The 15,460-nt window shown below is 37.4% G+C and overlaps 1 protein-coding gene across 4 annotated transcripts in view; it reads left to right on the top strand.

Annotated features, from left to right (window-relative positions):
* GRIN2A (glutamate ionotropic receptor NMDA type subunit 2A) overlaps window positions 1-15,460 on the top strand; it is a 197,260-nt gene that overhangs the window by 120,680 nt on the left and 61,120 nt on the right. For all 4 annotated transcript variants that reach the window (XM_076350575.1, XM_076350576.1, XM_076350574.1 and 1 more), the window contains 4 exons: window positions 312-426; window positions 12,718-12,923; window positions 14,381-14,549; window positions 14,674-14,827. In XM_076350575.1, coding sequence (XP_076206690.1) covers window positions 312-426; window positions 12,718-12,923; window positions 14,381-14,549; window positions 14,674-14,827 — 644 coding nt within the window. The remainder of the gene's footprint in view (window positions 1-311; window positions 427-12,717; window positions 12,924-14,380; window positions 14,550-14,673; window positions 14,828-15,460) is intronic.

The following is a 15,460-nucleotide window of genomic DNA, read 5'->3' on the forward strand; positions in this document are numbered from 1 at the left end:
AAAAACTGGTGAGGTTATGCAAAGTGCCAGAAAGATTATTCATGAAGTGTGCAGGTCATACATAATGTGGAAGCTGTTTTAAAAATGATGTCTGCACTAAAAATCATATGTAAACAGTATTTTGCTTTGTCTTCTGCCATGCAGTGCTTGAAATGCTCAGACTCCCCATGCTGCAAACGTGGGCTTTTCACTCCATTAACAGGATTTGGTGCATGTATTTCATCGGTGGCTCTGGTGACTGAACTAGCTTGCTCATTAACTGCTGGACAGCTCATTAATTTTTCAATGAACTTTTTTTCCTTGCTTTCTAGGTTTATGATGAATGTGACTTGGGAAGGTAAAGATTTGTCCTTCACAGCAGATGGTTATCAGGCACACCCCAGGCTGGTGGTGATAGTACTGAACAACGATCGTGAATGGGAAAAGGTGAGCATTACCTCTGGGTAAAAGACGTGAGAGGAGATAGGAGAGACTTGGTAGAACCCTATTAATGACAAGTAGACAGATTAACGTCATGGATGTCAATGATGATATTCTGCTGTAGCAAGTTTGTCACAACAGTTCAGAAAAGATAATTTTACCTTATTCTGAGGAGGTCTAAGGAGTTCTAGCAGGGAAAGCAACATATCAGTGAAGATAAGCCACGTGGATTTCGGAAGATCTCTGTGAAACACACCTTGCATTTCTTCTTACAATTTAGTAAAATAAAACGGATGATTGAAAAATCTCCAGAAACTTGGGCCTTAACTACCTAAATTTGGATGGATTTGTATATCTCTACAACTCCAGTCCTTTTATTTGCTTGGTTTTGTATTCTTTGACAGATTTTAGAGTAAAAGTACACCATTTTGTTTTTTTTTAACTGTGTAATTCCTGTTGACTTGGAGGATAATCCCTATAATGTTTGCCTAAGAAATTCAGAATCTTGACTTATGTTCTCCTGGTAGGCAAGTGATCTCCCTAAACCTCTATATAGACTAGAAGGAAAAGTGTCTTAATATCAGTGTTAATCATATATGTGAGGAATAAAAGAAAAAGTTTATCGTGAGTGTTTTTTCTTTAAAACTCCCACCTCAGCCTGTGACTGTTTTGGCTCTGAGTTTTGCAGGTTATCTGTGGTCCCATGTTTTAAAAACAGGGGACCTTAGAAACTGTTTGCAATATGAGACTGTAGGAAAAAATACGTCTGTATCATCCACCAGTTTTATTTTAAATTCATAAAATATGATCCTGCATTATATAAATTGTTGCTGAAATCTATGAAGTCTTTTTCTTATAGTTTTAGGATCCCATAGAATCAACTTAAAACTCCAGTTTGTAAGACTGCAAGACTCTTCATGGTGTCGAATAATAATGACAAAATAAGGATTACTGAAGGACACCTCAGTAAATATGCTAGTCATGCAAAAACACAGAGTAGTCCTAGATTATGCTATGTATTTCTTTATGTTCATTTCATGCAAATTTAATTCTCTGGATGAATTTAATCATGTGTCAATCTGAATCTTTGGAGGACTTTTTTGCTCAGTAACCATTATGAAAATTTCTTACCCTATTTTAAAATTCTTCAACAGTCTGCATATCATATATAATGTTCTGGAAAAAATAGTATACTACTTTGGGAATATTAGTATTGGGCACCAAAGGGAGAAAATAGTTAGAGAGGCAGCCAGCAATGCTTATGGTATAGTAATTCCATACATTTTGTACCTTGAAACTTCTCTAAAGAGACCATTCAAAGGACAAGGGGAGATAGGTTTGATGTTTTTGAAAAATGAGCTAACAGCAGCAAAGAAATGCTGGATATATGAACCAACATTATTTCCAAGAAATAACTTGACCCTGTTTTAACCTTCAAGTGACTCCCCTATCAGAGAATGGAAGATTTGGTGCAGGTTTTTCTGTATCTAACTGTGCGTGTTGTATGGCAGCAGTGCACGCTCCACCTGCTGTGCTGGGCTACAAGACTCTCTGTAGGCTGCTACTTACGTTGTCTGTGCACAGTTTTCCATCCGGTAAATCCCTTCCTGCTCATTGTTGTGTTTGAGGAGCTTCTAGGAGGAAAAAAAGAGTGACTGAAGGGAGGCTCCTGCCCAGAAAAAAATTTATGCATCTGCTCCTAGCTGCCCCTTTGCTTTAGAGCCCTTTTGGTGGCAGGCCAGATGAGTTACTTCAGTAGAGACAGCCTGCCCCTAGCTGCAGCTTTCGTGTCTGCTTCTCTATCGTAGGACTATGGGAAGGGGGCCAGGTTTAATTATGTCAGAGGGGGGAAGTGAAAGGCAGCCAAGAACAGGCTGTCACCACCAGAATTATTCTTCTGACCACAAGCTGATCCCTGCCTCTGTGGATGAAGACAAATAAACTGACTAATCAATTATCCTGGCAAGCTGGATGTAGCTCTCGGCTATCTTGGAGCACCCCACATTTATATCAGCAGAGCATCACTGTGCGCTTCAGAAATAATAGGACAGTTCCTCTGACTTAGAGACATGAGAACGCCTTTGCCCACCCCCTGGTTTATTTGAACATCTCTCTAGTGTCGTCTCGACATTCTTTCCAAGTTGCATTTCTCACCGAATATCTCTTAGCCAATTTCTTTCTCCTTGTTCCTTTCTCCTTGCTCTGTTTTGCTCAATTTCAAAACTGTCAAAATTACTCATCTGAGATCTAGCATTTCCTGCTCAGAGTTTCCAGACAGGCGCATGCTTTTACTTCCAATTACAATATTGCAATGAGTATCACAGAATTGTTTTATTGAAGTCTTATTAGATACCCTCAATCCTACATGGAAAACATCAAGTCCTAGAATCTAATTAAATTATTTACTCATGTGAAAAACTGACAATGCAACAGCCTGCTAATTCTTGTAATGTAACTAATGTACATGGAAATTGCAAGTAGCGACTTTATTATTTACGTAAGAAAGAGTAATTGTGGTTTATGTGAAGATTTTTTTACCCAGCATTCTCCTGAAAGTACAAGATTTAATATTAAAACTAATTTTTATTTGGTTTTAGTATAATAATCTGCTTTTACTTAAGTACAATTTCTCCTTGGTCTTGAAATTGATATACTTGACTCGAGGCTTGAGGTTATAGAAAATCCATTCAACCATAGTTGAAGAGCATACATCTTCCCCCTAGGAAAAGAAGTTCCTTTTCCTTTACAAATGACTCAGTATCAAAACTTTGAAGTGGTAACTTCACGCATAAATGGGGTTGACTGAAGATTTGTCCCATATCAGATTCTGAAAAAAGCTGGTTGGATGATAACAGTTTGAAGGCTGAAAATCACTTTTGGGCATGTTCAGCAGGCATCCAGCAAGATATTTTGACAGATCCTAAAGCAGCTACTCAAACTTCTTACATCAACATTCATATTGTTGCTGCTAATCTTGACAGGCAAAGGGGCTGCTGTTCTCAGGCAAGAGATTTTTAAGAAGACAAGCTTAATGTGCTTGTTTCAGTGAAACTTGATAAATTTGCCAGAGTTAACAGTGTTGCCCAAATATCACCAAAGCGCTGCTGGAACACTGTGCCAGTGCTAAAAAATCCACAGAGGTCCAGCAGTACCACCTGCAACTCCCTCATTAAGCTTATCTCGGTGAGGTGTGACCTGGGTGTCTCACCCGGCCCGTTAACTTCACTGAGTTGCAAACTTCACAGTCTGTTAGTCTTTCTTTTTTTTTAATGTGGAAATAAAACCAATCAATCCAATATTAAAATCATATACTAGAATATAATTAGCAGTGGCAAAATTAGGCGGTTTAATTAGCTGTGCAAATCATATATCTTAAGTAAGGTGGGGAGGACTGTATAACATTTAAAGATGAGTGTATTCCATGTGTAAAGATGAGTTCCAGTGTAAAACCAATTTTTACTGGTGCTCCCAGATAGATATAGATAAAATTACCATAGTGGTCTGTATTCTGGGTGAATTTGTGAGGTATAAGTGTCCTGCATTTTTGTAGCCAATGAATTTTTACAAGAAGCAAGAATAACAGGTACGACATGGCACAATTGCTCGTTTAATGCCACTGCAAGAACCGTTACTTACATCTAAGTTTATTCTAAACGTAACCAATCATCTTTAACATTCTATTAAGGTAGGATTTAATGTAGAACTTGATTTTGCTCTGATTAACTAGCATATGCCAGATTTACAAGCTCTGTGTGAGGTTGTACACATTTGTATCTAAGTAGGAATGAGTGGGCAGAGGGTGTGCGGTTCCTGCCTGGAATAAATGAACCAGGGTCTTCACAGAGAGCTCCATCTGGCTACTAACATCCACCACCATGTAGCCGAGAAAAGACAGCTATCATATCTAATGGTATAGCTGAAACTTCACTGGGCAAGAACTGAAAAACCTAGCACTCAGTCAGATTTCTGACAGAGCTTTATTATCACAGAGTACTGTGATAATAAAAAGTCACTGAGATGGTACAGGGTAGTTTCTTGCGAAATCTCAATTGATTTCGGAGCAGGGGTCATGGCAGCTGAAAGATCCTGATGCCTCATGGTAGACATTCCCTAAAAGTTGTGAAGAAATGCATATATTTTAAGTAGAACATATGAAATTGCATGATCTAATCATCCATTTGCTGGTGTATCTTTTGTCAGTAGCTCTGTGGCTTGACATGATATATTATCTTTGCCCGTAGCAGAAACAGCATGCTCTTTAACATCTGTTGGGTTGTCATTTTCTTTGTTCCATCCTTGTTGCTTAGTGTATTTAGTCTTCCTGTAAATATGCCTATCCTGACGCTTACTGTCAAGTGAAAATTGCATATTGTTTCTGTATCAGTGAGCTTTTACTTAGCCTAAAGGCCTTTCCTTTGACCTTTACTGTACTGAATTGTTTGAATTGCACCAATTAATATGCAGCATTTCTTAAACCCTCTATTCCCAAGAAGGATGGTTCCTTCCTCTCTGCTGCTGTAAAGGAATCGCAGCTGCCATGGAAAGCAGTGGTAAAGTGTGCTTTGCTCCTGTTCTTTACAGCTAATATTACAGAGAAGATTAAAGAGTAGGAAGACTTTCAGGGCAGCTCTTCCTCTCTGGAGGTAAACGGATGGATATGTGGACATTTCTGGAGAGCTGTAAGATCTTCACTGAGTGCAGAGGTGACAAAAAATCTTCCCTCACTGGGAGGTGGAGGAAGGGGCTGTCAATTTGTTTAGCTCTTTTCCTTTCTAATGACATAGTCAACTCATAAAATGGCTTCTCTGGCATGAGTTTGAATGCTTGCGCTACATAGAGTTATTTGGGACATTTCCCAGTACCAAAACTGTACCAACCACTGAGGATTTGGTGAGTGCTAATTACTAAATTCTGTATTGAAAAATGAGGCTACAGGAGGTGGTAGCTTTTCTTTCTCCTCCTGTTTGTTTATAATCTCTCTGGGTACTGTGTTTTCCTTTGAGCCCTGCTGGTCACAGTATTGGTGCCTCCCTGCCAGCATCAGGAGCAGCCATGAGGGAAGAGCGGTACATTTGCATACCCCATATGGGATTTTGCAGCAAATTTTGAAAACTTCAAAGTCTTTACATGGATGTCTTCAAACCACTCAGGACTGTAAAACACTCCCTATTAATAAGACATGAAAGAGCTTGCATCATATTTTGTCATTTAAATTTAGAGTGTCATTGTGAAATATGGACCTTCAGAAACGCGAAGTGACACAAAGGTTTGCAGCAGAAGGTATACAACAGATGCTGTTTCTGGAGGAAGGATTTTGCTCTTGTGCTTTGTTCTGCAGCTGCCTGTTATTGCTAACCTGACAAACTCAATTTATGCTTTCTAGTTATTGACTTAAAACTTGCCAGAGTAGCTCTTCCTTGTAAGTGGAAAAGTGTGATGAAATAGAAGTAATAAATAGTTTTTCTATAAAGCAAAATGAGTTAGATTTTGCATTTGCTCAGCATTATTTTCTTCACAAAAGTAAGACAGCTCAAAAAGTATGTTTGCAATATGTGCATGTGTTTAATGTAGAAAGAACATCCCTGAAAACTTTTCTCTTTTCAAAGGTTTGGTCGGGTAGTCCTGGGGGTGCATTTAGTATCCATGTTGTCACGTAACATTTTTTCTTACAAAAGGATGATGTCTGTGTATTGCGTACAGTTCCCATCTGCTGGGAAGAGGGTGATAGGACCGAGTTATTTGTTTGTTTTCTGTGCGATATGCCGGTGTGACAGACTTTCTTTTCATGCCAGCATTGGCACACAAGGGAGAACATACCCTGCTCTTTTCTCTCTCCGCTCAGGATCTGTCCATGTTCTTTTTCTCTGATTCGCTGATCTCTGTGAGGGTGAGTGATTAGGATTATGTCAGTCATCCCCATATTATTTAGAGACTGCTTAAGGGTGCAGCGGGAGAGGGGTCTCCGTGAGGTACAGCAATGCGTAACTTTGCAAGCTGTCTGTCTGTCTTAGGCTAGCTGTCTTTATCTAGCTGTTACACAGAAACACACCAAATACTTAATTACCACCTTTCTCGAATGCAGTCTTCAAAAGGTAAATAGGCATGCATGAGGTGGTCAAACCATCTATGTAATACAGAGAGTTCGTGGGGTGCTTTAGACAACGGTGGATGAGATGAGGACCCTGTGATTGCTAATTCAGTCTGACATCAAACAAGCTCTTCTGTGCTCTCAGCTATTTTCTGCTTTCCTTCCCGTATCCTGTAGAGATTAAACCAAAGGGAATATTCCAGACTGCATATGAAGATGGAGAAAATGGGAAAGAATGTGCAAGTTCAAAAGAGATACAATGGTATACATACCATTGCAAGTCCGTAGCTGAAGCTGAGTTTTGCACCTACAATAGTGAATCAAGGGTTTGATTTGCTATTGAAACTGTATTTTTTATGAAGGTCCCAGTCTTTTGGCCATAAATAAGTTTTTTTGTATAATTTGGGCCAGGATCTTTCCCCAAAAAGATTCTATTGCCCTTTTTTCAAGTGAGGGCCATCTTCTGTATTTCTCTGGGATCGAGGCCACATCATTATCAGTCTGACTAGGAATAACAGAAGTTTATCGTAAATCTCTGGATATTTTGTGTCATTTCTACACAGTAGAGTAAAAGTATTTGCATGAAGTTTTTGACAGTTCTGTAATGGAGCATGTCTGCCTTTTTTGAGCGTTGAATTTTCCTTTTTAAAAATGTTTGTTTTACAAATACACAGTACTGTGTTTATTACTTTAAAATCTTTCTTAATGCAGTTTTACCTTCCCCCTCCATTTTTTAGTCTAGCAACACAAGATATTCCATTGTATCTGCTGAGAATAAGCTCATTTACACTTTTGATTTCTCTAGTAATATTAATTGGATTCTTAGGAGGTCTAAGCAGGAGAGCTCTCTTTCTAGACACACTTTTGTGCTCTTTGCACTCTAAGCATGGTATTCTCTTCTCCGTTGCTTGACTTGCTGTAGACTGTAACTAAATGTAGTTAATTGGGTTTAAGGTTGGAGCATAAATCAAATTTTCAGACCTGTCTTTGAACTATTCAGTAGTTTCATCTCAGGTTGCATAATCCAGAAGTCCAAATGTTCCTCCTGTACTTTATTTAATGCTCTATTAAATGGTTGTAATTCTAAAAAAGTCATCTTACCTAAATGAAAAAGAGATTTTACAGAACACATTTTACAAAAATAGCTATATTTTCCCTGTGTTCTACGTGTGCCTAGGGGTGCTAAGGAAATTATTCCTCAGCACATGAGATTTTGAAACAGCAAATGGTTCCAGGTGAAGATATGACTTTGTGTTACACCAAAATGGGGATTGATGCAGATCTTAAATATTCTTAATCTTCCAGGAAAGAGGAAAGGGATGCAGGTAAGACTGAACAAACTGCCCTGATTCAACTACAGCTAAATTTCCTGTCATTAGGGAGTGGCTACACCAAGTATAAATGTTTTATCTTATATTGGCTTCATTTTAAATTCAGGATGGCTGGGCCTGCTACACCAACTCAAATACCTGAGATTCTTCTTGATGCAGTTGGAACGTGCCTCTGGCTTCCTACTGTTAATGAGCTGTGCTTTCAGCTGAGTTCTCTGGGGCAGTAGTCTTGCTTCCAGGAGCTAGGGGAAGTGATTATCCTGACTGACACAAAGCTTTGAAATCTTAAAAATGTTTCCATTCTGTTTCAGAGAAAAAAAAGCTAAAATTTCAAATTCTATGAATCAGTAACCCAAACAAAACAAACCAAAGTAATAGATTGGAGTAGTTGAAATTCTTTCACCTCAAATTCATCTGTACATATTCTGATAAATTAGCATCTATTTCTAGATAGCAAGTCCAGAACTAAGTGCAATGTCTTTATAAAACATCTTTATTTCTGTTTACAAGTGATTTCAAATGGTGGTTTTATGTTTTGAACGGTAAAAAGCTCACTTTCTGAACTGTTTTCTTTCAAGAAATTAGGACAATGAAAATTATCTTCAGAAAAGTTCTCTTCTACCCATCTCCCACCCTATCAAAATATAATTTTGGCAAACTGGCAGGCCTGTGCAGTGTTTTAACTCCCTGTTGTCCTCTAGCTACCCTTTTCCAAGCAGTGATGGCTTGAAGACTGAGGAGATAAGAAAAAGCTTCTGAATGGCAAAGAGTTCCCTTGAGATTGATCAAATACAAGTAGGAAGTCTTAGGCTGCAGATGGAAAGAATAAGATAGTAATTCTTCACTGTAGTGATAACATTTCCACAGTAGAGACAGTGTGTTTCTATCCTACATGTGAATTTAGCACTATTTTAGTTTTGTGGACCTGTTAGTCTTTGATAGACTGGCTATGAAAATTGTTTATGGTCTCTGCTAAGAGTATGTAGAGTTACAGTTCACTACTGTTCTGTATTGGAGGTTTGTAGTTTCACCTGCAGATTAATGTGTTCTAGTGTTCAAATATTTGTCATTAGAATTAGAAAATGTTGCATAAAGAATATCTGTATCAGGGATCCCATTATTAGTAGGTAAGGATGCTAATTTAAACACAGACCCCTTCTACTTCAAATCTAGATGCTTGGATTTGGTTGGAGGATGCCACGTTTAGTTCATCAGTAGCTATAATGATCACGAAGTAGCACACTGAAAATGAGTGCTGCAAAACACTGGAGGCAATTGAATTTTGAAGCTGTCCAGGTTGGTAAACTATTTCACTGTAAAATGGTTTATTCAAATATCACCGTTGTCTCCTACTGAGAGCAGCAACTGAAATTTTCATATTCTACTTTTCATATTTTACATATGAACTTTTTCATATTCTACAGCATTTGTAATGACCTTCACAGGCGAAATCAGGACTTGGCATGCTTTTTTAAACTAAGCCACTTTAACAGTCGGTGTTGAATAAGGACTTAACATTTGGGTTTGCACACAAATGCTTACACTTTATAAGCAGACCTCTTTATAATGTCCTGAAATACAATGAGTATGTGTAGTTGTTATGACCTGTTGGTTTTTTCCCTAAGCATTTGAAGGTTTTAAAGGCATTCAAAACAGATATTGACTGGATCTAATACTAGATCTGACTTCCGTAAGTGACATAAAAGCTGATCCTGCAGGACACCTATATACGGATGCAATTTCATAAATTCTCTTTATTGTGACAGGAACCTGCTCATGTTTTAGTTTTGCTTATTCTGCAGCTTTTCTGTGTCATTTCAACCCTTCACCCTGTAAAAAAGGGATACTATCAATTGCACAAGAACGTTGAAAGAACTAAATGATATATGAAGATACAAAACATTGTGTAAATAATTAATACCATTCATATTCTTAATAACAAAGCTATAATTAGTTCTGCACAAACTAAAAAGCTTCTAATACAAATACAAAAATCCTCCCATATTTTGACTGTGCTTTAATTGTATAAAACTAAATTCTTACACTCCACTTAAAATAAATGAAAAAGGAAAAAGTGGTTTGATCATTCAAAACTGTAGCAGAATGATAGAAGTGTAACATGTAATCTTCAACAGTATAGCTATTTTAAAATCAAAATACCAAATAAACATGGAAACTGTTCGCTTGTGAGTCCAGCATCAGCAGCAGAGCAAATCCAACACCTTTGCTAACCATTTACATTAGTGGTTAATTAAACATTTACATTAGTGGTTAATTACATTAAACAAACAAATCCAACAGAAACATTTCCCAAACAAAAGGAGTGACCTACAGGCTCTTTCTAATTACTACCCTTCCTCATTTGCCATTCTTAGCCCACCAGTGAGGATTTTCAGAACTTTTCTGCCTTTTGCTTTTCTACCTTCTTCACATTGATACCTTTCTCCTGTGCTTTTTTTCGTTGTGCTTTCTGACACTGTGGGTTACTCATTGTACTGGTGGTAGCAGGGATGACCTGCAATGGACATGCGATTTGTGCACCATATAAAGCCCAGATGAAGTCACTGTGACACCCTGGGACTGCAGCAGTAGACCTCTTTGGATGGAGAAGTAGGGATGCCCCTAAGACCCAAGGCAAGGTCTTAATTTTTAATTATTTTTTAAAAATAAGGTTATAAGGAGTGAATATTGAGATACATCCATGAAAGGCAACAGACAAAAAATTTTGGACCTAACTTTAGACGTTCGCTCAACATATAACACTTCCATACAGATACAACTGACAAAAGAAACTAGCCTTTCCCCAAATTCAGCCATTTAAAAATATGACTGGTTATATCCTCCTCAGAACAATAAAATGGCAGGTACTCTAGTTGAAGTATGAAAAAGTATAATGATTCCTCTTTTAACAGCATCAAAACAGTCACTACATTTTTGATAGAATCAGATGAACTCATATTGTCATGGGCAGCTTGTCTGCCTGTTGGTCCATGGGACAGTGATGCAAGTGCAGGGGGTGGCTTGCAGAGGGAAGTGCTTCAGGATTAGGCAGATCTGTCTCCTCCCAGAATCTTGTATCGAGTGATTTAGAAAGGCAGGTGCTGCCACTGCTATAGTCCTGAACACACAAATGTGACTGAGCCTCAGTCACGTTTCGTTTCCTTTTGCTGGTTGGAATAGGCAGACGGTCGGGCACATTTTCCACTTCTGAAATTCATCGTATTACTTGGCACATTTGCTGTTCGACTGAAGTACTGAGCTGGCTGGAAATGTCCCCGTTCCAGATGGCCAACTTCATGGCGTACTTAGGGCATAGATATGAACGACACTGTGTAAGCTAATGTAAACCAGCACAGACTCTGCTGTGAATGCGATTATATACCATAACTTGACGACTAAACTATTATTGCAATATAACTGTCTCATACAGAGTTAAATAGATTTGTTTCCCTGTGTATGAAATAGTTTTTCTCACAAAGGCTTCATCCATTGTGTTTTGGTTAAATTTCATACTAGAACTGTACATATAAATCCTGTGTCCGGTTCCCATTGATGTAGGTGTGAATTCCTAATTCCCTTGAGATATTTTGAATTTCCTAATTTAAGTGTATAGAGAGTTGGCATTTCTGCCTCCTACATTAAAGTTCAGCAAAACATCTTGACTTATAAACAGGATGGAAAGGAAACTGCAAAGGGCATGTGCTTATATGCTTCCCTAAATAGAAATGGATATAAATCATGTTCTTCTGGAATTTTTGTGATTCATTTTAAAGTCTTTAGAAGACAGAAGGTAGGTGACAATTTTTTTTACAGTTTTTTTTAGGACCTAGGTCTGTCATTGTACTCTTAATTCCCACCATTTTCCTTGCAAAACAAATATTTTAGCAGTCTCATGATTATGTTATAATTTTTTTAGCTTAAGCAACTAAAGAACTATTAAAATGCGTTAGGTTATATATTTTGTGGATTGCTAGCTCATTTATATTATCTGTCATCGCTACTTGGATAAAACATGCAATTAGATTTATGGATACAAAGTGGTTAAGCACAATCTGAGGAAGAAAATGCTAGAGTTTTCAAAATACTTAAATCATATGCCCCTTTCTGGTGTTCTGGAAGTGGAAAGAAATGTAGGTTAATTTAGAAGGGATAATTTATAATAGTAAATAAATAGACAATTTTAATGTAAAGTGGAGTATGCTTTCTTAAACTCCTCCAACAGTTGGCATTAACTAAAGCACGATAAAATACTTTATCTCTAATAAGAACTAAATCATGTACAATTGAACTTGTGTTTACTAAAACTGTGGTTTGGCTAAAACCTTAGCCTGGCTCAGGTGTGATGGAACCCTAGGTAAAGGCTTTCACAATGGCTTTTGAAACTATAAGAATAGAAGAGTCTTCTCTTTTGAGAAGATATAGAAATGATATTATGATACTTTGGTTACCAGTCTGATGTGTATGTGTGTGTGGGGTTAGTTTTCTTTTTTTTCCTTTTTTTGAGAACTGTTTTCTTATTACTGCAAATTGGTCCTGATTACAAATGGAGTATCTGGTTGCTGTTCTGGCTCAAATGGAAATGATGCATGTCAAATTTCAGTGCAGCTATAGCCAGGTGATAGATAGTGTTAAATGATGTCATCCAGTCTTTATAAAGCTGTTATCTCTTAAAATAACGTTACCTTGTCTTTACCACAGTGCATTTTCTCACTTCATGCAATTACTAAAAACTTCTAAAGTAATTTTGATAACAAAAACCCAGGACAACTGTTTGCAATGTAATTTCCTGTACCTGTATCCCAGCACATTTAATATTAGATCTCATTTGTCAAAAACAAGCAAGCAGATATCAGCAGCCTGTGTATCTTGGCATTTCAGGTGGGGAAATGGGAGAACAACTCACTGAGCCTGAAGTACTCTGTCTGGCCAAGGTACAGCTCTTTCGCAGACAGCGACCCAGACGATAACCATTTGAGTATTGTCACCCTGGAGGAGGCTCCCTTTGTCATTGTTGAGGACGTGGATCCTTTGATGGAAAGTTGCCAAAAAAACACCGTGCCATGTCGTAAATTTGTCAAAATTAAGTAAGTAAATACACAGCATTCCTTTTGGTTTTTTTCTGAGTGCAAAATATATTCCCCTATTTTCTCATTAATTCTTCTCTTTGCTTCTTTCATTGTATGATTGTTTTCTGATACTCTGCTGTTCTTTTCCTTTGCTTCCTATCTTTGCTTTTCCTTCTGTATTTCATTTCCTCTTTCTTTTTCCCTTTCCCACACGGTATGCTCTTGTTTGCACATCTTCCTTTTTAATAAGTTGAAAGGTTCTGGTTACTTACATGTAAGTCACATTGAATTAATGACAAGATAGTAAGTTTATAGTAAATTAAAAGTCAACTAGAATTAGCCCTTTTCAGTCACATGAAAGAAGATTGTGTTCTAAAATAGGATTGTTTTAATGAGTCCTCTTTGAATCGTTTCCACTTATGTTGAAATATGCCTGTTTTACTTAGTCTTTAACAATTTGAGAATGTCTCCTATTGAAAATGTATGTTTATGCTGAAATTTGGTACAGAATAAACTACTCCAGCATAAAATACCACTGTGACATACCATCTAGAGAAAAGTCCCCTGCTTTGATTGCTCTATAACTTTGGAGCAGTCATTAGAAATCAGTGGAAAATTTCTCATTGTGCATTTATCAGTGTTGTTTCACCCATCCTGTGCTTCGGTCTACGTCTTTATGAACTGAATATAGTAGCAATGTTTTTTTACTGAGCAGATTTAGGGAATATAATGCATGTTTCTGATGATTTCTGGAGACTGCTAAATGGTTGTGCACATGCTTCCTGAAGTCCAGAGAAACATTTTTTTTGCCATAACTGTACTTAGTCAAGTTCTAAACTAGTTTTATTTTAATTTTGAATTCTTTCAAAGGCCGTAAAATATTGCCTTGGCTTCTGAAGATGCTTATACTAAAAAGTTCTGGAGATCATGAAATGAACATTTCAGAAAAAAAATAAAGGGAAAGCCCTCATCTTTGCACTCAAAGATGGCCTGAAATTCACCTTCTCAAAGTGCAGAAAAAGGTGCCGGATCCATTTTCAGTACGGTGAACTGCTGTGCCTTTATATAGCTTACATCTTGGGAATTTTTCTAATTACTAAATGACATGTAGTCTTATGTCTTCAGAGTAAAAGTAATAAATGTTTAACCTAAGCCTAAGAGAGAGATTAGTAAGAGAAGACTGTATGTCTTGATGGAGAAGTGGAGTGCAGTATGCTGGGTACTGCAGCAGAAAGCATGTCATACAAGGTCTATCATTATCTTCTATTTATCTCTCATCAAGCAACTGTGTTATAACTAGTAAGAGCTACAAACACCATATAAAGCATCCTGTGGATTATTTCTCCATCAATTCAGAAAAACATGGTCACTCACAAGTATGACAAAATGTTGTTTCACAGTATGCTGAATCTTGCTGTTGTGGTTCTTCTGTTTTTCGCAGTATAAATGTTTATGTCTCTCTTCTCTGTTGACAGCAACTCAACTAATGAGGGAACTAACGTAAAGAAGTGCTGCAAAGGATTCTGCATTGATATCCTGAAGAAGTTGTCTAAAACTGTCAAGTTCACATATGACCTGTATTTGGTGACTAATGGGAAACATGGCAAAAAAGTCAATAATGTGTGGAATGGAATGATTGGTGAAGTAAGTTCTGTTAGGTAAAAAAGCTCTTAAGTAAGAACTTAGCAATGTTTGGTTTTAATTCTTTTGGAGAAATGAGGTATTCTCTACTGAGTAATATTGTTGGTGTCTTCTCTTTGTGGATCAGGTGGTATATCATCGTGCAGTTATGGCTGTGGGGTCTCTCACTATTAATGAAGAGCGCTCTGAAGTGGTTGACTTTTCAGTGCCATTTGTTGAGACTGGGATTAGTGTCATGGTGTCACGGAGCAATGGCACAGTTTCACCGTCTGCTTTTCTAGGTATGATTCTCCAACCCATCCAGATCATTTAATTGCATTTCTATAGAGTTGGGTAGGTTTCATTGTTCGTTAAGCAATATAGTGCATTGACATGTTTCTGTCAAGTTTTGAATTTTACATTAGGAAGTTTGTACCGTGTTGACATGCTGATTAACATAATTATTAGCACATGAGGACAGTGCTGTTGGTTTCAGATGCAGTAAGTGAAAACCAATGACAGTGATTTCAATATGAAAAAGAATCCCCCAAAATCTTCAGTTGGGAAAATTACTTCCTCAAAAACCGCTTCTTTACCAACTAATTTATGTTTGTTTAGCCCATTAGAAATGGTTTCATATCTTTTTAACATTCACATTCACAAAATAATTTAAAAACCCCTTGTAGAATAGCTAAGAAAAAGAGACTTTCTTATGATTAGAAGAGATCTGACAGCTAATTTGATAAGTTACCTCTGGCTTCTGAACACCATACTACTGCACTGGAGAGCTTCTGAGTGTTTTCTGCGTTGATGCAATTGGACAGTGGAGTTGTGATGATGCAGTTGAACAGTGGAGATATAGCAAAGAAATGAAAGGCTGGACAGAAAGGAGGTGGGATATAAAGAAACAAAGACTTTTGTCTTTCCTTGTTTGC

This window comes from Aptenodytes patagonicus, chromosome 13 (genome assembly GCF_965638725.1).
Source record: "Aptenodytes patagonicus chromosome 13, bAptPat1.pri.cur, whole genome shotgun sequence".
Lineage (NCBI taxonomy): Eukaryota > Metazoa > Chordata > Aves > Sphenisciformes > Spheniscidae > Aptenodytes > Aptenodytes patagonicus.